Source organism: Excalfactoria chinensis, chromosome 10, assembly GCF_039878825.1.
Source record: "Excalfactoria chinensis isolate bCotChi1 chromosome 10, bCotChi1.hap2, whole genome shotgun sequence".
Taxonomy (NCBI): domain Eukaryota; kingdom Metazoa; phylum Chordata; class Aves; order Galliformes; family Phasianidae; genus Excalfactoria; species Excalfactoria chinensis.
In genome coordinates, this window is record NC_092834.1 from 18,062,280 (window position 1) to 18,088,322 (window position 26,043).

A 26,043-nucleotide genomic window follows, 5' to 3' on the forward strand; every position below is an offset into this window, starting at 1 on the left:
GCCTGTGTAGTTCTGTTTCCAATACACTTCATGCCATACTTTAGATGAAAACTTCATTATGCTTAACTTGATGCTCCATCAGGGACGTGGAGCGCATAGCTTCACTGCTTAATTACCATATAGATTGTTCCTTTTCATTTAGATGCCAGCCCTGATGTTATTTAAGAAGGCATCAACGAAGCATGCCAGGCGTTTGTGCCCATGTGTTTTGTGTGTATGTCCTTCAGTGAAAGACTTGACCCTGTTTTTGGAGAGAGAAATAGGCAACGTATAGATCAAGAAATGGTTTCACTTTTATTCTCATTCCAAAGGAGGTTTGCTCTCCAGTAGTGTTGTTATATTGCAGGACTTCCAGATACTGAGTCTCCCCTGTAGTTGCTCACAGGGCTCTTGTGGAATAGTTGAACTCTGTGGAATGAACACCATGTGCCACTTACTCTCCTCCATTTATACTGCAGTGCAAATTGAAGACGTTTTGTGTGTATTCAGAGGTCCTTTGCTGGTGGTCTCCACTTCTGTAGCAGTTACCTCCAACTTACATGGCTGCTCAAAACAATTGGGGTTCCATCCCCAGTCAGACGCAGGGATGGATTTCTGGTGTTCCTACAGTGTTCCTGGTCCTCATACATTCACCTTCTGGAGCATTCACCCCCCTTCAGTGGCATCATTTGCTGTGTCAGTTCACCATACCCAAATATCCACAGCTTCTAGTCCAAGTGCAATAGCTCAGAACTGCTTGGCCAGAACCATTCAAGCCTGGTATAAGAAGCTGCATGTGAAGCATTCCTTCAGTACCCACAAATTCTGAGTGCTTGGGGAACAATTTGCTCTGGCTTTCCAGCTCTGAAACAGCAAACTGGAGCTCCAAAGGTTATGCGTCTATCCAAAGGGAGATTTTTAATGGTTCATTATCTCTGCAGCAGGAGAGTTGGTGGGGAGAAGTTATGGGATCCACTTTGAGTCTCAGATACTTGAGGTGGAATAATTAGCTAAAGCTCAATCGTATAAAAGCATGAGCTTGTCCTGGATGAGCTCTCTCTTCCATCCAAATAAGAGATGAAAATACCAACCTGGAGGTGAGATGGGATGTGAAATAAGAAGGTAAAGTTAACGTTTCAGATGAGCACTGATAGTTCAGGTGCTTGTAACTCCTGACAAGTACTGGATGTTTTTATTGCAAAGGTGCCCTTATGACCTTCTGTGCTAGGGAAAACCAGGAAACCTGGCTCTCCCATCTTTCTTTTTGAAGCCCTGACATAAAGAACGTGGTGCATGCCGTGACCCACCATGCTGTTGTTTTTTAGGCAGGTCTTGGTTGTGTTTTGAGGCATCCATGAGTCTTTAAGCTTCTGGGGGCTTATCTGTGCAAACTGGTGCAAAATAGCTTTGTAAACAATACATGCTTGTTTTTACAAAGCATTTAATGGAGAAGTGCAAGCTGACATCTTTGTGTGAAGCTAATGGTGTTAAAAATCCCAGAAAAGCTAACAGTGTTGGAAATCTTGTATATAGAGTTGTAGTTCAGGAGCGTTTTCTCCCTAGCTGTCATTTTTCTCTATCTAGTGTCAATTTTCAAGACCTGCTTATGGCAGTTAAGGCACTATTTTCCCTTTAATAAAAAGAGCTGGAAGCATTGAGATGAGCTTGATACTTTTGTGGTTTTGCACCTTTTAGAAGAGGAGAGCTTCTGTGTTGCCACCAGGATCACCACTGCTTTCCTCCACCCAGTGAGGAGCAAACTGTGTGTCAGCACTGCTGGACAGGACTGAGTGCAACTCCACCTATTAAATCAATGCATCATTTTCTTTTACTCTCAGCATAAATGGAGGAGCAGCAGATTTCCACATGTTCCTGACAGGTAGTGGCTGTGCTGGGTCTCAAGGAGTTGGCACTGAGTTGTTAGGCAACCCATAGTGATCCCAACATCTTGGCATCGTGTTTGTCACAAGAAGTACTGCTTTGCAAACTACAAAAGCCAGACACCTTTTGTAAGCAGCTGTTTGTATGCATCCTCCAAACATCCCAGCAGGGATTTCTCAGTTGTTTAAAAATGATAACAAAAAAATGTTTCAGCAGTAGGCCAGCGAATGTTGCTGGCTGTGCAACAGGGAGCTGTTGCTGTCATTCACCACTGATAGTCGGTGCCAAAAAAAGAGAGGAAGAATTGATGGCTTGAGTTGCTTTTGTAAAACAGCATTTAGCTTTCTGTAGGGGTGCAGGGCTGTGCGCCTTCCCAGTAGGTGCGGATTTGTGTTGGAATCTTAGGAACAGCACTAATTGTAGTTGGATCTTGTTTTAAACTTCTGGAGCCGTGTTATTACACCACCAGTGTGTGTGTCCTGGTTGTGCGTGGAGGTTATGGCTTTGCTCTTACGGCCTGGAAGTCTAACAGTCTTCCTTTTTCGTTCTCATTGAATTGTTGGAGGCATGTGTAAGCAGCAATTAGAGGCTATTTAATTTGAGTGTATGGAGCTTGGCCCCAGCCAGGAGCAGGCTGCTCCCCTCCTTGCCTGAGCTGGGAGCTGCCGGCAGCAGCTGGCCACTGCTAGGTGCAACACTGCTCCCCTGCCAGAGCTGCAGGCTGTGCTTCCAAATGCTGAACAAAGAGCTATTGAGTGGAGCAAAAAAATCCATTAACTCTGAGAGCTGGGCCGGCCCGGACCGTCAGTGTTGGATGTGGAGGAACTGCCGTCACCAGGAGCCACCAATGCAAAGCTGGGTGGGGAGTATCCCGAGCTGCTCCTCCAGTGCTGTGCAGAGCCAGCTCTGTCAGCAGCATCTTTTCTGTCAGAAACAAGAAATGAGATCATCATGTTTAGTACCCCGGGTCTGATTTTCAGTGTTTTTAAGTTATGAGCTTGTACCATATGCCTTGGAGTTTTTATGGCTTTATATGAATGGGAGAGACAAAGTGTTGTCTCTTTGCTCACTTTTTATCACTTTTAACCCAGAATATGCCCAGTTGCTATTGCTCTCATGTGCTGTGAGTTAGGCATGGGTGCTTCACGTAGCAGCCAGGATGGGAGCATTACATTCTCTTCTTCCAATGCATGGAGCAGCCTGGCACAGGTCACCTGGATGGTGTCTAACATGAGAAGGATTCGTGCAGGCCTCCAGCAGCAGCAGTACAAAGGAGGCCCACAGCAATGCCCCTGCACTAAATGCTTCCCACCAGAGCTTCCCAAATGTGGTTTTTTGCAGTTTATGCCTCTGTATCAGTGTGACATTCATATCCTTCACCAGTTTTGAATCACTCAGTGTTTTTCCTGTACAGTCTGTGGAATATCCAGATTGACTGCATCAATGATGCGGAATGATGTTCCCCAGTGCAGATGACAAGAAGAGCTCTGCTGGAAGAAGTGCTATTTGTTGACCCTCCATGTCCAAACATGCCATTTTTACCCCTATCTCATCTTTCCCATTCTCCTGTGCTTCTTACCACCTTGCCACATATTTTGGGGTAATTGCTTTGTGTTAGCGTTCATTCTCAGTCACTGGTTTCATGTTTGTCTTCAGCTTGCTTTCATTCTTTCAGAGTTCCACCTTTTTCCTCCACTGACATAAGTAACCCTGAGTGTCCCTAGCAGGACCATGTGTTCATGCTTATGTGCAACCGAAATGAATCCAGGCAGCTTTAAAGATCGGAACTCTTACTCATTGCCACCCTCTGCATTACTTTGCAGTGATACTTTGGGTTATGATGGGTACACTATAGGAAGGGAGGCATGCTGCTTGCTTTTGGCTTACAGTTGTATGGCTTCCAGCTAAGCTGAGCCAGAAGGGGGTTCTATTGTCAGGTTTGCAGCAATTTCATAAAAAGAATTCAATTTTCAAGAGTCCAAACCCCAATGTCAGCCATGGGTAAAGGGAGAAGGGAAAGAGATTTGCAGTATTGCATAAGAATTGAAATTGTATTCAAAAGTGAGCATCATAGAAACCAAAGAATGATGGATTGCAGTAACGGGCAGCCATTATTAAGAAGAAAGGTTGAGGGAACTGGGCTTGTTTAGCATAGAGAAGGCTCCATGGAGACCTCATTGTGGCCTTCCAGTACTTGAAGGTAGAGTATAAACAGGAGGGGGAATGGCTGTTTGTGAGGGTGAGCAGTGATAGGACAAGGGGGAATGGTTTGAACCTGAGACAGGGGAGGTTTAGGTTGGATCTTAGGAGGAAGTTTTTCACCCAGAGGGTGGTGACGCACTGGAACAGGTTGTCCAAGGAGGCTGTGGATGCCTCATCCCTGCAGGCATTCAAGGCCAGGCTGGATGTGGCTCTGGGCAGCCTGGGCTGCTGGTTGGTGACCTGCACACAGCAGGGGGTTGAAACTAGATGATCATTGTGGCTCTTTTAAACCCAGGCCAATCTATGAGTATTTACAGTTATGAAAGTAAAGTGTATTGGTTGGCTTAATTACAAAGTGTACCACAAAGCCAAATAATCCACAAGCACTACTAAAAGAAATAGGAATTTGGGTAATTGTAATCAATTCTAGTGGAGTTTTTTTGGTGGAAGAACAGAGAAATGGGTTTTCCATGCAGCACTCATAATAGGGATCGCAGAGCTGCAGATGGCCAGGGAGTAGGCAGGTGTACTTAGTTTATATAATCTTGGGCAAGACCTGTGTGAATGATGTCAAATGAGAAGGAAAGCAGGTGAATGAAAATGCTTATGTCTGAGTTGAGTGCAAAATGTTGGAGCCTTCATCTGCCTTATAGCTGAGGGCTGGCTTAAAAGTGCTTTTGAGGGCGTTTGAGGAAGGGGCGATGCTGTGTGCTGGCTGGGGACAGTGAGGGCAGGGCTCTTGTCCAGCCTCTGGCTTCCAAAATAATTGAATTTGACAGTGACTCTTGCGATGTCGGTGTTGCCATGGCTTGGTCTGTAAAGCTTCACCGGAATTGAAGGGAGGGATAAAATTTTCGTGGCATTAGTTTGGTTATGATTTTTTGGCAATGATGATTCACAGGTGTTCAGCAGCACCCTCTGGTTCCCTCTGATCAAGGAAGAAATGGAAGTGATTTTAATTAAATATGAATTTAGTTTCTCTTTGAAAGAATCACTGCTTCCTCCACATTTAGAGTTAGGAAATGCAGGCTGGCAGGGGCAGCTGCAGGGAGTAGAGCTGCATCCCTCCTGGCTGGTTTTCTTCCTATAGTTTCCAAATGTCACTGTGGAAAGGACTGAATTCCAATGTTGTGTTTATATATATTTTAGTGAAGGAGATCTTGGTGCTGCAGAAGGTCATCCCTGAAGAGCAGAAATTGTTTCCTGAATACGGATGAAAATAAGACAGAGCATCTGTTGCTGTCAGTGCCAGGTAGTTAGTGACAGGTAACAGATAACAAGGCATTACCTCCACCTCTGGATAAGCCTTGTTTCATTGGAAGCTTGTGCTTACTGAGTGCTGCATCCCAGTGCCTCTGCCTCTCTCTGCCCTTTGCATGCACTGCAAGCTTTGCATTCCCAGTTTCCAAACTGTACAAATCCTTCTCTGGACTGCAAACGCTCCTCACCCTGCAGATCAGAAGGGCTCTGAAGTGAGCACAATGAGGCTTCTTAGAAGGCATTGTTCAGGGCAGAGATAGGAATCAGCTGCTGGTAGGTGGAGTGGGCTGTCTGGTGAAGCTGGGGAAGACTTGGGCTGCCTCGCCAGAGCAGGAAATTAAATGTTCCTCTGTGTGAGGCTCCTATCCACTCCTTAATTGAAAATAAGCTTAGTGAGCTTTGGAAATGGCACTTTGCAGTTTAGTTTAAGGCTCTGAAAAAGTAGGGGTGTGTTCTGGAGAGTAATGTCCTTAGGAGTGAAGTAAGTTGATTGTTTGCAGAACTATAGAATAGCATTGCTGGTGTCTGAGCCCAGCTGTGCTGCAGCAGCAGTGTGCATGAGAGCGAGCCCTGAAATCGCTGCCGGCAGGGAGTGATGGCCGTATAATGCATGAAGTGGATATTTACCTCCCATGGATTAATCAAACTTCGTTTTTCACTAGCGTATCGTTTTGTTCTTGCTGCGCTTTATTTCCTCATTGCCTTGGCTCTAGCTCCAGCGATGCTAAAAGAGGAATGCATCTGAATTATCTGCCTGAACTCTGCATTTGTGGGCCAGAGTTTTCTTGGTATTTGGAGGCCTCTGGGATAGAGGTAGACTTGCCAGCAGTTCATAAATTTTAGCCAGGCTTTTTACCTTAGTCAGGAAATTCATGTTTGAACTTTATTAAGGGGCTTAAGCTGGGATTCGCAGTGATCTAATCCCAGCGTGCTGCCAAACGCGACGTGCAGCTTTTGCATTTGGTTGCTCTTTCTGTTTTAGCAGTGGTGCCTTGGCTCCCTCCCGTCTCCATCCTGTCCTTCCCAGAGCTCTCAATTAGCGATGGATCAGCCCCACAAAATGCAACGCACTGATGTGCAGCAACGCCAACCTTCTAGGGAAAAGTAAAATGCAGAAATGTTTCTCTTCCTTCTGCATCTCAGCTCCAGGGTGTTGGTATTTCTCACGTACCGAGGGATTGGGCTGCTGAGCACGACTCTGCTTTGGAGGTGTCATGCGGGAGGCCAAAGCGATTAATCAAGTAAAACCCAGCGTAGTTTTCTGGGTTGTGGTTTGGCATCCTCCTTGTGAAAAGCATAATGTGAACTTAACTCTCAGGCTGCATTGGAATGCATACAATAGCAAAAAACAACAACACCCCTTTACTCATGTTGTGAAAAAGGTGTCCATCTGTGTCAGATACCAGAAATAATTTGGAGCGTATTTAGCAATGATATTTTGTCTGCTATTGCAACTCTTGCAGCTGTTAATGGGAAGGTGAGGTGTTGCTGCTTGCTTGCTTTGGTCCTGGTGAACGCCTGAGTATGTTCCAGGGTTCATGGCTTACTATGGGAGGTGGAACTGGATGTCGACAGTAGCTAAATGTTGGAAGAATCTTAGGTGTTACATCTGTTTGGAAGAAATCCATCCCTGCAGGCATTCAAGGCCAGGCTGGATGTGGCTCTGGGCAGCCTGGTCTGGTGGTTGGTGACCCTGCACATAGCGGGGGGTTGAAACCAGATGAGCATTGTGGGCCTTTGCAACCCAGGCCGTTCTATGATTCTATGAAATGAGTGAATGGCCCACAATGGGAGCTCCATGCTTGCTTGCTGTCATGCAATTGCTGTTGTGGTTCTGAGTGTTGCTGGCTGTGTATGTGTTGCCTGTATGCACACGTGGATTGATCATTGATTTCTGTGCAGCTCATCTAGCATGACAAGGCTCATTTCCCCATTGGCTTTTCTTTTTCTGCAAATTGACGAAGCTGGGCCTATGCTCTGAATTGCAGCTTCTATAATGGCTATCGTACAATTGATTAAAGTTCAAGAACTCTATTGCCAAAAGTGTTCGATGAGAAGACCTTGAGCAAAGACACTGACAAAGCTTGGAGGAGGGATAGAAAACAGTGCTTTTCTTGAGAATTATGCCTGAAAAACATAGAATCATAGAATGGCCTGGGCTGAAAAGAACCACAATGATCATCTAGTTTCAACCCCCTGCTGTGTGCAGGGTCACCAGCCACCAGACCAGACCAGAGCCACATCCAGCCTGGCCTTGAATGCCTACAGGGATGGGGCATCCACAGCCTCCTTGGGCAGCCTGTTCCAGTGTGACACCAGAAATCCAGTGAGGTCAGGTCATCTGCTCTTTCGCCCTTGTGTGTAGCAGAAACTTTGCAAATCACTCATCATTTTGTCTCACTCCTGGCTTTTTCCATCACGCAACTGCATTCCTGATGCAAATGGTGGGAATAAAACGAATATTCCCAGGAGCGTGCATGGGGTGGTACTTCCTGAATTGCCTTGTGTGCACAAACTCCTTTTTTCATGTTGTAAGTATGGCAAGTGGGCATCCAAGAGCCAGAAAGCCTGCATTAATACTGGGCTTGGTCTGCTTCAAAAGGGATTACAGACCATGATATTGGCATTCATGCCACAAAATGTGAGCAATGCTTTTGAAAGTGCTTATGCAGCACAAAGGAACTTTGCTGGAGCCATTCAACTCGCGTGCTGCTTTCTCCTTTCCTCAGTTACAGAGGAGAAAATTGAGGTTTCCAGAATTACATCACGATTACGATATTTGTAATAATAGAGATGCAATATAAATAGCCTTATGGGTTGAGTGAAATATGGGGGTAATGAATGGGTGGGCCCTACTCATTGCTGTCTTGGTTTTTCCTTCTGGCTCCTGCAGCCGCTCCCTCTGTGGGACATCTGGTTTTCATCTGGTACAGGAAAGCTAAATAATTTCAATAAAGCTGAGAGAAAACATAATGATTTGAGGGGGGTGGAAAGGTTCCTATTGATGTTTGCCTGTTTTTCAAGCAGGGCTATTAATTAAACTTATCAGCCTGCGTTATTGACAGGGCGGACGCGTGCTTGGATGGGTGAGCGTGTGTGCTGACAGAGCGCATGATTACAGCATAAGGAGGTCACAGCTCTGGGCTTTTCTGATACTGGCACACACGAGGGTGTGAAAGGATAAATAACCAGAGCTGGGATTGTGCTGAGCTTTGGGAAACTGGTCGGTCCAGCCGCGCACTTACATGCAGTCACTGTGCTGCATGTCACAGCGGTGTTGTTATGCTGGGAATATCCACCCCAATCAAAGAATGATTCACGCAAACATACCCGCAGCATGTTAGCCTGGAGTTTTGGGTATGGTAGGATGCAAAACACGACTGTGTTTCCTCTGCATCTCTGCTTCTGTGTTGGCAAACTTGCCATTCAGGCTGAGATAACATAGATCAGTGTCTGCTTAATCACTACAGCATTAGCAGACCCCTCTGATGAAGTTTTCCTATTATGCTTTATTGATCACTGGGCTTTTAGAGAGCTCTGAGAGGTATTAGTGAGAGCTGTCTGGGTGGAAATGGAGTACCTGTGGTGCTCCAAGCAGTGCTGACTGGAGCCCTTGTGCACTCTAGGAATCTCTGGTCTCTTCTTCCCCCTGTTTAGGCTGCAAATCTCTTGTATGTCGATGGGGTCAGCTGTTTCTGCCCTTCCTGTTTCTTGTTGCTGGGCAAGCTTCATTAAGATAGGTTCATAAATAAGCAGAATCACTTATATATAAGCAAACTATTTCAAGTTTTCTGCATGAATTCTGTCTGTTTGGTAGGAAATGGGCACACAGCTGGCTGAGATGGTTGTTGAGAGAACAGCTGGCTGTTTGTGCTCCGGCAGCGTGTGAAGCTCTCAGAGTAACGCGGCTGCCCTACCTGTTGGCTCTGAAGGTAGAAGGGATCTGTGGGAGCTGTGTCAAAGTCTGTAGGAGTCATAAGTCTGCATTTGAGCTTCAGTGGTTGCACTTTTTCAATCGCTTTGTGGTTATGATGTTGAAGGATCTTAAGCAGTAAGTTTTCCTAAGAGTTTAATTAAGTCGCTAGCTTTCAATTGGAAATTCAAGTAGTAAAATGGGCCTTCATTTAGAATTAAGTTGTGTGCACTGAGAGAAAACACTGCATTTCTACTCTTAAGATTTGCTTTGACTTTGTCTCAAGTTAGCCAGCTCCACACGTTGTTTTGCTGATGCACTACCAAAAGCAGTGCTTCTTCAGGAAGGGGTGTGTGGTTGGGTGGGTGCTGGCAACCACCGACAGTTTATTCCCAATAAATGGCTGATATGTTTCCTTCTTGGGTTCAGTTTTGTTCCCTTTGGCTGAGTTGTGCAGTGGCCCAATCCCTTTCTGTTTTGGGCTGGGTTAGGAGGGTGTGGGGAGTTTGTACTTGGGTGGGTTGGTAGAGATGTCCATGTTTGCTTCTGCCTCTTACAGATGTTGATGCATTGTAGATGCAGTAGCTTATAAGTGCACCTATAAATCTGTTGTCCTATCCAGATAGCTTTTTTTTTTTTTTTACTTTTGGCGGGGATTCAGTGAGCTGAGGAAACACACAGCGTGGAGTTTTGTTTGTGTGGATTCACCTGCCTGGCAAAGGGCTTTCTGAGCAGAGATGGCTGTGTTTAGTGGTTTGAAATGGGCAGAGGCAAATAGAATGGGGAAAAGATTAAAATATATATTAAAAATAAAAGGAAGCAAGGCAATGACTCTGAAACACAACATGTCACTGCATCTTTCCCATTTGAGAAATAAACTAGGGTGTAGTTGGTGTCATCACGTGCTTGGTGGTGTTACTGCTGAGAGCCCTTGGTGCCCCGCTGGCACTCCTCACCTTGTGGTGGCATGGTCTGACCATTTTAGGTTTGACACCATTGGATTTAGTGCTTCTTCATTTTTTGCAGCGTGTTTACATGTGCTTTGCTTTCAGACCCATCTGGGGTCTCGGTCCCATGCAGAACATATCCCTGGGTTCAGGGTGCAGTGGTGCAAGGCTGGGATTCTCTTATGGTGATTCTTTGCTCAGCACTTCTTATCTTCAATCTGCAGTTTGAGCTACGTGCGGCCCTCCAGCATTTATTCTGTCCTTTTCCCCCTTCTTGGTACAATTGGTAGGAATTTTTCCATGCTTTATTTCAATTTCCACCTTGGTTTTAATCATTACGGCGTCTTCAGGCTGATGAATTGTCAGTAGATCCTGTGTGCCTGGATGGCATTCAAAAGGTCAGACGGGAAAGAAACAGAAAAAGGGACTGCTGGAGTAAAAGCCTTGTGGATCCGATGCCAGGGGCCGAATGAGCACAGCATTCCTGAAGCTGAAACAAGGCCAGCGCGAGGTAGGACAGTTGTGCTGTGTTCTGCCCCGTGAGCATAAACAAGAGGAGGAGGGCTGAGCCGTGCCCACTGAAAGAAAGGTTTCATTCTGTGCTTTTCCTTTCTGTCAGTTCTTAGCTTCCTTTGCCATTCCACTTTCTTTCTCTCCAACTGCAGGCAGATCTGTGCCCAGAAGAAATGCTGTTTTTGCACGAGTTTAATTGTTTGATGCGGTATTTTGCTTGCTGATTAAAATCAATAAAGAAATGCTTTTAATACTATCTTCAAAGACAAAAGATGCAAGCCGAGCCCCCATTAGCTCCCACTAATGGTGTTTTTGTTTTGTAAAGCTGAAGCAGCAGTTCCCATGGAGTGCCATCCTTTCCTTTCCTTGCAAATGCCGGTTTGTAGTTCATTTTTCACCAAGTAAGCATAATTAACTGTGGCCCACTCTTCATTTCAGTGTGGTATGTATGTGCTATGTAGCCACCCACTTCCAAATAACAGAAGAAAATGTGATTTTATGTAGGGCGTAAATTGCACAATTGGAGCTTAGTCCAGGGAGTGCTGCTTTTTGCCATTCCTGTGCCTCACTGGCACGGGGTATTTTCCTCCAGTTGGGTTCCACAGGTATATCTCTTGTACACAAAGCAAAAATACTTGGAGTATGCACGGGAGCTTTGAGGTTTGCTGCAGGCTGGCAGGATGCTCACACATCCAACAGCCTAGGCAGTTTTTCTGCTATTCCAATGGCAGGCAGTGGTATGTTTACCTATAGAATTGGCCTCACCTCATCTCAGCTACTGCAGCACTGATATCAAGCTGCGATTTCCTTTGCTTTCCATAGGGTTTGCTGCAGAAGAATTGCTGCAATGCTTCAGCACACTGTAGTGGTTCTTCAGAGCCTGAACAAAGAAAGGCGCCGTCTGTGTGGTGGGGGTGCAGAGCTTGTGGGTTCCTGCAAGGTGAGCGAGTTGTGTGTGCAGGAGGTTTGTGTATCACACAGATGGAGAGGGGGCATGACCTCCAGGTGTCTTTAGAATGGGAAGCAGGCTGGGTTTATTGGGCAGCGTGATGACAGTTAAACAAAGTGGATTACACAAACTCTGCATACAGCATCTGTCTGCTGGAAGCCACAGCTTGGGGAGAACAGAGGGAATTTTGTGACTATGTACCCAAGTGAAGCCTTTGTAATGAGCGTTGCTTATTTGCACAGAATTATTTGGTAGACAAGATCTGCTGTGACTGTTGGTCACCGGTAAAGTCAAGCAGCATTCCCCATGAATTTCCCAGTGTCTCTTCCTCAGTTTTTGTGCTGTCAGGCACAGAGTACAAGAGCATGGCTCCCAGTGCAGCAAGCAGCAGCATTGCTCATCCTGAGTCGTGGTCTGTCTGTCCATAACAGCCAGTTTTCTGAGGATGCCATGGTCCCCTATATGAGTAAAAGCCATTCTGTATGAAGTCTCGAGAGACAGCCAAGCTACGTGCTATTAAATGCCTTCAGAGACTTCATTTACGCTGCAGTCTTTAGGCATCCATGCGGACGTGGTGTGCTCCTCCCAGCTCCCTGCAGATGGAGATCGCCTAATTTGTGCAGTAACAGGATCTTGGGAGCATCTTGTAGGTCCCTTCCAACCTTGTGATTCTGTGATCTTCCTTTGCTCTAAAATTTGGGAATTGTTTCCAACCCAAGTGGGGAGATCCCAAAATGAGGGTCGAGGGCTCACAAATCCAGTTCTTATAAATGAGACCACGCTGCTTCACCTTTGGTTGGCTCTGTTAACTGTAAGCTTGGGGTCTGGAGTGTTAGAAGTGGTGTTCAAACACTCAGCTTTTAGCAAAGGCTGGCTAAGAAAACAGTGGGTGACAGAAAAATATCAGCACTATTTTTGAGTTTGTTGCATGCTGCATAGCTCACTGCCACAAAGCTGGAGTGCAGAATCTCACCACGCTTCCTTTAGGTTGATTCATTCAGGGCTCTCTTTTTTTCAGATGATTAGTGGAGTTGGAGGCATTGTGCAGTGAGAGCTGCTGCTCCATTTTGAGGCACTGCAGCCTGTGCCTGCAGCATACCCCGGGACAGCAGCTGCTCCGCACTGCGCTGTGTCTGCTCCTGCCTGTGCAGGTCACGAGTGGTGTGGGGTCACACGTACCCTGTGCTCAGCAGCCTTTCCTTTTTACAGAAACTATCTCCATCACAGCCTCAAAAATGCTCAGCTGGAAAATGGAAAGCAGTGCCTTTATGATTTTGCTTAACGTCTAAAAATATGTTTTTAAGCAGTTGCGTGCTCTGATCAGACGGACAAGCTGTTCAGCTTTGGTCAATAGAAACATATTGATCTCTGAGCTTCCCTCTTGGTGCCTGCCAGCAGCCAGCCTTGATTTTCTGGGTGCTTGTCAAATAAATGCTCTAGCTGCAGATGAGCCAATTATAACTCTTTCTGTGACACATTAGAGAAAAGTTTGTAGTCCTCTGCAGGTGCTGCAAGAGGGGAAAAGGTGTTTATGCTGCCAGATGGGTGTTGGGAGCTGCCTCCAACCCACAGGATGTTGGAAGCACAGCCCACCCAGCTGCTGCTGTGCGAGCAAGCCGTCCTCCTGGGCACGGTGCACCAAATTCATGGCACAAACGCTCTTGGAATATTGGGATCTCCTTGAGGAGTTGCAGCTTATTTCTACAGCCCACCAGAATCAGGGAAGAGCTGGAGACTTGCATCTCTGCGTTCCACCTCATCTTCCCTCATGCAGTACGATTTTACATGGCACAGTGGGATTATTTTTTTTAACGATGTCAACTCAACAGCAGAGCTCTGACAGTTTTCTGTTGTATTATGTGAATTGTTTTGGTCTGAGCTAGCGAAGAGTAGCCGGGATCCAGAAGGAAGGATAACACGCGCAGAAGCCTAGCTGCGGGTTGGATTACAGTGGTATGTTTTTGTTGCTGCTAACGTGTTTGTGTTTTTCTTCAATACACATATTTCTCCTGGGAAAATCACAAAAATATGTGTGTAAAATATACATCGTGACCCCGTGGCTCTGCTAAGAGCTTCCAGATGGAAGGCTCGACACTGGGGATGCTTTCTCAGTTTGTGGCACCGATTTTGGTGACAAACTGCAGGAAAACTTTAGTCAGGGCCGGAGCAGGGAGTGCTTCAGTTTGTAGGTCCGTCAGGGCTGTCCAAGTATGCAGTGGGACACTGAAACTCTCCTCTAAATGTTTATGGTCCTCGTGGAATCATTACAAAAAGGGGAAAATATAGGGGAAAATGTGGAGAGGCCGCGTGGGGGGCTGGCGGGTGGCCAACGGGCACGTGCATGGCCGTGGCTGTTCCTGACAGTAGGGGCTGCGAATGGGGATAAGTGGATGGGGCTCTGGCTTGCATGAAAGTAACTGTGAGGTTTAGGACTTGTGAGTGTTTCCATTCTTGTGCAACTCCACCAGCAAGGGTGGCTTCAGCTCTGCATGCGTCATCTTGTCCTCAGCCCAGGGAAGTGAGCGCTGCATTATGTGCAGCGGGGCCTCACTGGCCTGTGTGAAAGAAACCAGCTGCCATCCTGACACACACTGCTGCTGCTTCTTGTCATTACAGAGAAGCTTCACTTGTAGAATCAGCTGTTTGTGGTGCATCATTGTGCTTATCCTTGGTTTGTAAAGATGGTTTTGCAAGGTGGGGTAATCATGGTGCAGCTGATGGTGTCATACGTAACATAGGCTGTTGGGCAGTCACTTTAAGTATATACGAAGTGTTTTTGTTGGTGGTTTGCTGCTTTGTTTCTTCTGTTGTTCCTATTTATTATTGTGGTTGGACTTGGTGCTCTGAGAGGTCTTTCCAACCTGAATGGTGATTCTAACTGGGATACCCACATTGCATGGGGAGAGCGGAAAGTCTCCTCTGAATGCCATGACTCATTTTGTTGTATTTTCTGTGATTGCTTTCTATCTCCATCCATATTAAAAAGTCCTGTGAAGCTCCCATTGAAGTCATTTTGTTGCATCATAGTGGTTATTCCTTGATCCTTTTCCAAAGTGCTCACCTGGAAAAGAAGGGATACATTGCCAAGGTTGGTGTGTTTGCCACTAACGATGCCACTAACGGCATTAAATCCAATTTCTCATGTAGCCCCTGTATCAGCAGAGCTTGAAATTTCCCTCAAACTCTGCATTGAAATGACTCCTATTTAAAACATCTTACTGTGTTGAGTGGTTTTCTTGAAAGCTCCTTCCCACACACAGGAACTTCTTTTATTCGATTGCACCAACACCAAAACATTCTCCAGCGGAGTGCTTTCACATTTTAAGTAATCTTCCCTTATTTTGATTCAGGAGCATACAGTGGCCCTAACCCAGCAGCCCTGTCTCCCCACTGGTCATTCCTGTCCCAGGGAGCCCAAAACTGAGCTCAGATCCGGTACACAGACTCCTGTGCTGAGGAAGGAACCAGCCCCCTCCTCCCAGTAGGGAGTTGCATTCCCATGCTGGACCTGATGGCTGGCACTGAGCAGGAGGCTTCTGCAGGGCTGGCAGAGAGTTGTGCTCTTTGTTTCTTTCTCCTCCAGCAGTTTGGTTGCATGGCAAGGAGGAAAAATGTGCTTTCTCATGATAGATGAAGCTGCTGTGTCACCTCTGGGGTTTGAGGTAGCCGTGCAGCAGATCTGTGCTGGTAGCTCTGCTCCATGCTGCAGGTCTGTTCTTTGCAAGAGCTCTGCCCAGGCATTGCAGTGCATAAGTATCTCGTGGTTTGTGCTGTTACTGTAAAAGCATAAATGGTTTCATTAGTCCTCATGAAACATCGAGCCGCTGTGAGAAGAATTAGGGTGAGGTGTCAGCACCTGACCTAGTATTTAATTGCTGCAGACCAGACCCGTGGAGCTGTTGTTGGCCACACAGAATGGCACCTTGCAAGGTGGATGTTTGCAGGAACCCAAACTGTGGCTTAGACTTGGTGCTTTTTTAAGCACCCTGCGCACTGCTGCACGCGGGTTATGGAAGCTGATCATGGGGAGGTTTGGCAGGGGTTGGAGGGTCTGCGCTGTGCAGCCGGGTGTGGGTCAGGAGGAGGTAGTGCCCCACATGGCAGGGTCAGTGAGAAGGAATGTAGGGAAGCTCCAACTCCTGTCCTCCCAGCATGTTTTGGGTGATGAAGCAATCATGTTCTGGTCATGTTTTGGTTTATTGTTAAAAAAAAGGTAGGTTCTGGCAGCTTGAATACTGTGAAATTGGTTGCAGGTGGAACAAAACCCAGCAAAATTCATCTCTGACATCTACCTCATGATTCAGGATGCAGCAAGGAGTTCTTAACTGCATGGACCAGCTTAAAAAGCCCATGGTGCTCTGTGTGGAGGTCACGGAAAGACATGAACATTACCAGCAGGATGAAATGTGAAGGTGCTGTTGTTTTCCAATGGGCTGTACTTTCCTGCCTGGAAGAAAAACATGTTTGGCTTTAAAAAGGGAACTTTCTGCTATTAATCATTTTCTGTGGTGATGCGCTTGTTTTGTTGTGCTCAATAGCTGTTGTCATGGGTCAGCAAGCTCAGTACTAACCATTATACTTAATTGTAGGTGGAGTCTGTCCTGTCAGGATTTTTAATTGGGTAATTTCTGGATGTAAATTCAGGACCTCTTTGGAGTGTGTGTCCCTAGCGTTATGCTGGTTGTGTCCTGTCCACCTTCTTCTGGCCCTGGCCTTTGTTGCAGCTTTTTGATGGCTAATAGGCTTGTGCAAGTTCATCTTTTTGTTCCTCTTTCTCTCTTTGTGAATTCCTGTCCCAGTCTCTCAGTATTTGCTGCGTTGCATGAGTTCCCAGCAGCCCAGAGGATGTGGCTACCAGCAATCTTTGGCCACTGTTGAGCCATTTCTCCTCCATAGCCTGAATGCAGGTGACTTCAACCTCTGGGCTTGCTGCCAGCCCCTGGGTGGCATTTTCCTTGACGTAAGGATTAGAAAATAGATTTATTTGAGGGGGAAGTCGTGGATATGATCCTCGCAGCAGTCGTAATAGACGTTCCAGATTGCATTGATATTGAATAATCAATATCGGTAAGCGCTGGCCTCATCAGGAGAGGAGGAAGGTGAGCACCTCAGCCGCAAGAACACTAGCTTTTATTTTTCCTGCCTCCTGGGCCTCATGAATGAGCATGAAGTGAGCATTCCTGCAGGCGATGGAGCAGACGATGGCTGAGCTGGGAGGTGTTAAGATTCGGTCAGAGGCAGCTGCACAGTTTTGGGAACACGGCTCATTTCTGAGCATCGTTGCTGTCAGGATCACCTGGTGAATTAACTTGTGGTGCAGACGCTCAGCTCCCATGGTCGGCATCTCTTTGTGCGGAAGTGGTGTAGGGGGCACTGGGTCCGGGTCTGCCTTTGCAGAGCCGTTGGATGGGCAGGCGGGTGCTCCGCTCGCACAGAGGAGCACATTGAGCTCGTTTCCTTCCAAGCCTTGAGCCTCAGCCAGTACAAGCTTTGGTCTCCCCAAGAATGTCAGGAATGCTGTTACTGAGTTTTTCCGTTAAGCACTGGAATCAATGGCTTCGAGGAGCAGAGTGATGTGAACAGAGCATAATTTCAGGGCAGCAGTTGTAACTCATTCTGTGTTTTCCTAAGCTGAAGTAGAATATTATGTCCTGCCACTGCGGATATGTAGATTAGATGCACATAAATTGAATTAATAGTACTTTCTTATATATAGCCTGATAGTTCTGTTAAAGGAACATGGCCAGTGAAAGAAAAATGCATGAAGTTGTCTCGAGTGAAACACCAGACATGCCTTCACATACTTCCTGGCCCTTCACCGGCATGCCTGCGCCATAGAGTAAGCTGAAGCTTTCACAAGGCAGGATCCAGAGAGCTTTCTCATTTATGTGAGCAATGAAGAAAGTGGCTGAAAGAGTGATATTATGGGCCATGAGTTCTGTGGGCGTTTGTACTGCAACGTGTAACGTGGTCTGCTGCATTAATCGAGGAAAAAGTCATGAAGCTCGTTCCTCGTTTAAAAAGATAAATGAGGAGGACTCGTGCAGTTCCCCACTGCCACAGGGAAAATGTTTTAACTTGCATCTGTATGAAGGGAAATAAGAAACACCCTCCTGTTGGGATGCGAGGGACTGGTGAGTTTCATAGAATGACCTGGGTTGAAAAGGACCACAATGCTCACCCAGCTCCAACCCCCTGCTGTGTGCAGGGTCGCCAACCAGCAGACCAGGCTGCCCAGAGCCACATCCAGCCTGGCCTTGAATGCCTGCAGGGATGGGGCATCCACAGCCTCCTTGGGCAACCTGTTCCAGTGCATCACCAGCCTCTGGGTGAAAAACTTCCTCCTAAGAGGAGCCAACCTAAACCTCCCCTGTCTCAGTTTCGAACCATTCCCCCTTGTCCTATCACTGCCCACCCTCACAAGCAGCCATTCTCCCTCCTGTTCATACACTCCCTTCAGGTACTGGATGCCCACAATGAAGTCTCTCCAAGCTAAACAAGCCCAGTTCCCTCAACCTTTCTTTGTAGGAGAGCTGCTCCAGCCCTCTGAGCATCTTAGTGGCCTCCTCTGGACCCGTTCCAAGAGCTCTGCATCTTTCATGTTCTTGGGCCCCACACCTGGATGCAGCACTGCAGATGGGGCCTCACAAGGGCTGAGTAGAAGGGGACAATCACCTCCCTGTCCCTGCTGGCCACCCCTTTTTTAATGCAGCCCAGCACACAGTTGGCCTTCCGGGCTGCAAGCACACACTGCTGGCTCATGTCCAGCTTCTTGTCCACCAGAACCCCCAAGTCCTTCTCCACAGGACTGCTCTCAAGGAGATCTTCCCCCCCATCTGTATAAATAGACTTTGAGCCCCCCTTTGAACAGCCCATCCTTCAAATCCACACCTCTCCAATTTAGAGAGAAGGATGTGGTGAGGGACTATGTAAAAGGCTTTGTGAAAGTCCAGGTAGATGACATCCATCGCCCTTCCTCTGTCCACAGAAGCAATCGCTCCGTCATCCTCTTTGTCTTGCATGTGCCTTAGCATGGTAACCAGGAAGATCTGCTCCATGATCTTCCCAGGCACGGAGGTGAGGCTCACCAGCCTGTAGTTCCCTGGGTCATCCCTTCTTAAAAATGGGAGTAATGTTTCTCTTTTTTCAGTCACTGAGGACTACACCGGATAGCTGTGGTTTTTCATGTATGATGCAGATTGGCTTGCAAACCACATCAGCCATCACTCTCAGAACCCTGGGATGGATATCATCTGGCCCCACGGACTTATTTGCACCAGGAGGAAGCATCTGCTGGAGGAAAGCGCTCTGCTTTATTCTCTTCATAAGAAGCCCTCAGGAGCACACCTCACTGCTCCCCTGGGCCAGTGCCTCCTCCCTGAGGTGCTGCACAGGGAGCCAAGCCACAAAACCCTTCTAAGTTGCATTGGACATCAGTACATTCCACTTAACAGCCATGTTTCTGCATGCGCTCGCTGGGCTGCTTGGATGAAACACCTGTCAGGGGACAGGTAGACCTTCTGGTAATGCTGGAGTAGCACTTCAATGTGAAAATGCTTATTTGGGGGGAATGAATGTCTGGGATTTAAGCACCAGAATGTGATTTTATTCACAGGTTGCTGGGCACAGGGAGGGCTTCATGGTGAGAGTGAGGGTGCTGGGGAAAAAAGCTCCAGTGTGCGGAGGTGATTTTTGAGCAAAAGGCAGAAAACAAAGTGTATGCAGCTTGCAAAGCTCAGAAGCCAGTGTATGGGAAGGTTCATTAGCTATGGTGCAATCAGCCTCTCTGCAAGCCTGAGCATCAGCTGCTCGTTTGGCAGGTTTCTGCCATTGCAGAACTTGTTTTAGACAACTGGTGGAAATTCATATGCAACAATTTGAGCCTAAACAAATTTGTGCCTTCAAACGGGGTGGGGGGGAGAAATCCATAATTATTCTGTTAGCAAGCCTTCGGTTTAAGATGTAACACCGTGTGTGATGAGGGATCCCTGAGACCTGGCTGCTGCACCACCATGAGCTGTGCTGCATCCCAGTGATGGGAGGGCTGGGCTCTTCATCCAGCTGCCAGGAATGGAAACACCATGTAGATACAGGGCTGATGGCATTGAGTGCCTTTCGGAAGGAGTTCCTCTCACTTGGACTATTTTTGGGGGTTTTAGTTGCAAAGTAAAACCTGCAAAGGTCACTTGAGAAGTTGGAGATTACAGATCTAAAGCCCTTTTAATCTTTTCCAATAAAGAGCTGAGTAGGAAATAAATCTGTTGGGAGCTCAGAGCTGAACTCTATTGTTGAGCCTCAGCACAAAATGTATTTGTAATTGTGATTCACCGTACAGACAACAGCTCCTAGAAATTATCCTGTGTATAATTGTCTTAAGTAGATTTCACTTCGAAGTAAAGGTGAACAATTATCAGAACAGGTGTAATAAATGAAGCATTAATTGTACCTGGCAGCTGGGCTGTTTCAGTCACCACGAGCCAGACTACTGAAGTGACTTGGGCACAGTTGCAAACGCCACTTTTCAATTAGACTGCTTTGAGATGCAGCTCTTAAAGGTTCCCAATGGTTATTGTGCTTAGGGATTGCTTTTAACCAGTGGTAGATAGCTCTCTGCTTTAGGTGCCTCAGCAAGGTGGAGATTTCATGAAGGCTTTGCATAGTAAAGCTTTAAAGCATTTAGATTTGGGAAAGCATCGGCAACAAATTGAACCAATGGTGTCTGAAATACTGAAGGTCCTATGGGTGGTGTCTGCATGATTGTCTAACACCTGGGTAGCCTTCAAAGCATTTTTCCCCTAATTCTGTACGTAATTAAAAAGCAGCTAGTTCATTAACAGTTGGTCTTGTTGGAGCAGTATCCTTTTATATCCATTTAAATGAATAAAGTGTAGCCTTAATGCAGAATGTAATAACTTCAAGTATTAACTCTCTTGTATAGCTGACACTTTATTTTTCAGCAGTGTTTATCTAACCTTCCTGAATCCCAAACTGGAAACGGATGCAGTCCCCAGAAGCTCATCCTATTATTTCGTAGCCCATTCAACTCACTTTCTCCCTGTGCTTTTAACTGATTTATTACGATACTACAGCAGTAGCAAAACGCTGGAGGTTGGTTGGTGGTGACGTGTGTGCGTCCATAAGGAAAGGTGGTGGCTTTTCAGATGCAGTGATGCTGTCTCATTCTTTTAACAGGCTTTTGGAAATGCAAAGACGGCACATAACAACAACTCCAGTCGCTTTGGCAAATTCATCCAAGTGAACTACCAGGAGACGGGCACTGTACGAGGGTGAGTGGCAATGGGATCCCCAGCACGTCTTTTTAGTGTATGTAAATGTTATGAAAAGGTTGGTTTATCTGCGCTGCACATCAGAGCATGAATACACCTGAGCTGGATTTAAGCCAGTTCAGTTCTCATTAATCATACCGTCAACTTTGTAATTAAGCCAAAATGTAATTTTTTCCTCTTAAGAGAGCAAGCAAGGGGGATGTTTTAGGTAGCATGGGCTGTGAGGATGGATCAAGGGGCTGGAGTGTGTGATGGGCATGGAGAGGCCAGTGAGCTGTGGAACAGAAAGCCAAGGAGGATTTAATTTTGCGGATACATGACAGGTGTCAGGGAGAATATGGAGCCAGATGATTTAGCACTGCGGTCTGATTCCTCATACACTTCCATCCATACCCTGAAGTGTCTCTTGAAACCAGCCCTTGACCACCTTGTGCCCCGGGCCATTGTTAGAAGGTGCTTGTCTCCACTCTGCTGCCATAGTGTTTATTTCCAGCCTTACTGCCTCCTTCCAAAGCTCCTGGTGAGCTCATCCTGGTGATGGCCACAGCTGAGGACTTCTGGGGGGCACATCTGGACCTGGATTTCTCTTGGGCTCCTTCAGATGACATCATGCCCTAGCCAAGTGTCTCACACCAGCTTTAAGGGACCAGGGCTACCTTAAACTTGCTTTTTGGCTGGGTAATTAGCTCAGCTGGAAAAGCAGAGAGTAGAGTGGCATTCCAGGGGCTGTATAATTTCTGCAGCTCGCTAAGAGATCTCTTGCTGGGACCTTGTTGTTAATTTAGAGAATTGCTGTTACATTTTTTGTTCCCCATTTTCCACCAGAACAGTATCGCACAAATGGGTGCCATTAATTTTTCAAATGAGCTTGGGTACTCTGCGTTCTTTGCAGTCAGGCAGCTGTTTTTTCATCCAACTTTTAATCTGCTGCTCTTTTTCTTTTTTTCTTTTTTTCCCCTTCTATTATTAATTCTGGTGAATAATTCTCTTAAAAGGATAAGCTTCTATTTTTTTTTAGTACCTACTTAAACAGGAACGCAGGGTAACAGAACCCAGCAAGTGCCCTACCAGCCTGTTACTTGGCATGCTGTGCCAGCTCTGTGATAGTGCCCTTTATGGTTGATTGGCACTTACCTGCAAATAACATTGCATTTGTGTGCTCTAGTTCTGTAAATAAGGGAGTTTTTTTCTTTAACGAATACATCTCCTTGGTCTTCATTACATGATGAGATGGGACTGTGTGTGGCCCCAACAACAGCAAGAAGGTATTACAAAATAACTGAGCTGTTCCTTGCATACAAGAGTAAGGTTTTCTTCTCTGCTCTCTTACAAGGAAGATCACGAGTTTTGTGTTGGTTTCTCATTTTATTTAATTTTTTTTACATTTAGTATAGCTTTTAAGCACATGATCTGCCCACTCAAGTCAGCTATGTCCCCATTTTGTGCATATGATTTTCTTGGTTAATGTAAAGTGTAATTTGCAGGCTTGCATCAGAATTTTGCTCCGTCCGTGGGCTGAAAATAGCAGTTGGGTATTTGGTTACCAACTGTATGCAGATAATGACCCAAACTCAAAGCGCATTTTGGCTTCAGAGGTGTAATAGTCAAGAGATTTAGGAGCAGTCAACCCCACCCCATGAAATGAAGGCTTTGAAGATATGTTGGAAATCAGTGGAGTACGAGCAAAGGTTTCATTTAAGTGCATTCCCATAAGGCTTTATGAATTTGTTATGTCCTGTTCAGAGATAAGTGAGCTGTAGAGGAAGGGCTTTGCAACTTGTTGAGTCCTCCTAAGATGATCAAAAGCCTCCACATCTTACATGCTCCTTAAAATTGCAGAAGAGCCAGATGGGAGAGATTTTAATTAAAAGCAACAGTGCAGTGCCATGTTAAATTTGCTCAGCAGCATGGAGCTGTACCACAGGTACTGTGAGCATCGTGGGTATTTTGCATGGTGGGATTTGTATGTGAAATTCATGCTCAAGTTTTTGATGATATTACCTGGTATACCAAGTACAGGTTCTGTAGCATGATTAAATGAGTACTTTGCATGAAGTTCTCTCAAAATTTCTTTACTGTTAGAACTCTCAGTGATGGTAAGGTAGTTTCTAAATAATTGACACGGGTAAATAGAAGGAGAACATTTGGAGGTGTTTACTTTTTTGTACTTCCATTTGTTTTCTCTTTCACTGTCCTGTTAAAAAAAGGAACATACTTACATTCGTTTATCACTTTCTCACTAAGCAAAGAACATCCTGCTAGAGCAGCTTTCTCCTTACATCTACCCTGCTCTAAGTAGTGGGTTGGGCCAGATGACCTCCAGAGGACCTTTCCAACCAAAATTATTGCACAAGACTGAGTTTTTTGGGTCTATAATAAGAGCAGAAATCACAGGGGAAGGGATTACATGTTAAACGTGGTGGACTAGATGTAGATTGTCCCGCAGCTGTGTGCCAAGCTGCTGCCCAGTGCTCTATTGGGACCCAGGGCGTGCTGGTGCCTTGCTCAGCACCCCATCTGTTCACTGAGTCTGTAGGGAGCTTTGTGCCTTGGCTTGAGAAGTTGGTAAAACAGGAACTTGCACTTAAGGTTAGACAGAGAAGGGATATCCATAGCTGTTCTCAGCTTCCTCATAGGGAATAAATGAAAAAAAACTTCCTGGTGCACATCATGTGCAGGAATAATAGTGCTTGCTGCAGCCTGTCTGCCTTTCTTTACTCCTCTTGTGTGGCAGGGGAGTCTTGAGGTGAGTGGCTATGCCATTTCCTGCAGCCTCTCCTAAGCATTGCCCCAAGAGTCATCCCAAACCCTCTGGGGCACAGCCAGGTTGTTTACTTTTTGGTGGAGGTAGGGGAGAATCACCAAGAATTGCCCCCAGGAGAATTACACCCAGATAATGCCTGGCTCTGTCTCCCCACCTGAGGGTTATGCTGGGCACTGCACTGCCCCGTCGCATCCAGAGCTCCTGGGGTTTGCAGCTCGCGCGTGGCTGCTGTCAGTGCCACATCACTGTGGGTCGGTGGCTGGAAAAGCCCAGCCTCTGCCTCTGTGTGTCAAGTTACGTCATCAGCATTGGCAATTATAGCTCTAGTTTCCACATCCCTATCATTACTGGTTAGCATTGCATGGAGGAAAAAAAAGCACACAAACAACTGCAACAAACATGTCGAAGCTTGTTTTAGTTAGTGGAGTTATTAATATATACATGAAATCAATTCATTGTGGAGACTGTTAGGATAAAATGTCAACGCCAGTAAAAAGCTTCTGCAGTTGACCATATCCACAAGTTAATAACCCAGGCTTTTGTTGCAGTGTGGCTGTTGGGGAAGAGGGGGTGATAATTTGGGCATTGAATCCATGGCTAAATCTTAGCTTGCAAACTTGTGCATCCAGATGCATTTCTGGTTGAAGGAGGGTTTGTGCACAAATCTCGGTCTGCAAGCAATTTCATTTTGCTGGCTTTGGATTAAATAGGTATCAGAGATTCTTAGTTTCTGTCAAAATTTCCCCGTGCGCTCCCTGCCCATAGGCTAACTCATCTGAGATCATGTTTTTCATATCCAAGTTAGTTTTGGCCTTGTATCAAACCAAAAAACCTCAAAAGCCAAACATAATATTGGGCTTGTTCTGCCTAGGAAGAAATTTATATAGCTAAGTGAAACAAGGCTGAAGCTTTTTTTGTGTACTAAAACTGCAAAGTCCCAGTAAAGCTGTGTTCATTTAAGTTGAATATTGGGTCAATGAATAATGCTTTTATTTCTTCTTCCAGAGCTTATGTTGAAAAGTATCTGCTGGAAAAGTCCAGGCTTGTCTACCAGGAGCACAACGAACGGTAGGTGCCTGTGTTTCACTCGGTTCTGCCTCCTGAATGTGTTGATAGTGCGGCGCAGATGGCTTCAATCCCTGCTAGGGCTGGCAGGGGGATGGGGATTTTCATGCTTCTAACTGCATGCTTTACAGATAAAGTCTGTATTTATGTTTTGTGCCATGTTGGCTTGGAGGGGAAAGCAGAAACTCTGAAAGCTCTGCTAGGATGTGCTGCACCAGCAAGCAAGCATGCAGGGTGCTCTGCTGATGGGCTTTGAGGCTCCAGCTATGGGATGTTCTGCATTTCAACATTGTGTGGACTTAAAGGGTAGAAGCAGTCCTCGTATCACAGAATCACAGAGTGGTTGAGGCTGGAAGGGTCCTCCTGACTCCTAGGGTGATGTCCAGGACCGTGCCCAGATGGATTGTAACATCTCCGTGAATGGAGATTCCACACCCAAAAAAAGAGTCCTAATCACATCAAGCACTTAACTTTTGCTTGAAACAAATCAAAATGATGCAAACTCATAACAAGAGCCGCATTGAATCTTCACCGAGCCCTCCTGGGTTTGGGACCTAAGACGCCTTTATGACCAGGAAATGGAGGAGGCTGCACCTGGGTTAGTTGGTAGCACACTCTGGGTGATGGGGAAGCTGTATTAGAAGCTGCTGTCAAAACCAAAATGCTCCTCATTGCACTTTTCACTGTTACTACCTTTTAAAAAAAAAAAATCTTGATTTTTATATATTTCATTCCTAATCTGGTACTGAAGTCTCTCTAACTTCAGATTTTATTTCCTAAGTCACTGTCTGGCCATACAAGCCTGTTTTTGGCATCTTGCTGCCTTTTGAGGGAAGAATGTACTACCCAGGGAGATGAGAAGCCGTTATTTTATTAGCAGTCCTTGACTTGTATTTTCCATTGTCTATATGATTAATGTCATACCATTTGTATTTGTACACAGCTTGTCAACTACTTAATATCTAATTTGGGAGAGAATATGACATTTTAATTCTGTTTTACTGCTCTTAACACATTGAAAACATCAGAAGGGCTTCTGATTAAGCTAAGATTATGTAGACGACACATTTAAGCAAACTGTTCCTTCCTAATTGCAATGCATTAGTTGTTACACCCTCTTCAATAGTTATTATTCTGATTGTAACAAATTTGCTGGTTCTGACCTTCCATCACCTGTTGTATTTCAATTACTGGCACTTCTGCGTTTCTCTTTTGGGGATAGATGGTGTGTGAGAAGTTTTCTCTAATGCTGATGGATTGTTCCCAAAGTTAGATGGCACAGG

General features: G+C 45.9%; 1 protein-coding gene across 7 annotated transcripts in view; it reads left to right on the plus strand.

Moving 5' to 3' along the window:
• Nucleotides 1–26,043, plus strand: part of MYO9A (myosin IXA) — a 165,028-nt gene that overhangs the window by 32,774 nt on the left and 106,211 nt on the right. For all 7 annotated transcript variants that reach the window (XM_072345934.1, XM_072345937.1, XM_072345939.1 and 4 more), the window contains exons 3-4: nucleotides 20,837–20,931; nucleotides 24,701–24,763. In XM_072345934.1, the coding sequence (XP_072202035.1) occupies nucleotides 20,837–20,931; nucleotides 24,701–24,763 (158 nt within the window). The remainder of the gene's footprint in view (nucleotides 1–20,836; nucleotides 20,932–24,700; nucleotides 24,764–26,043) is intronic.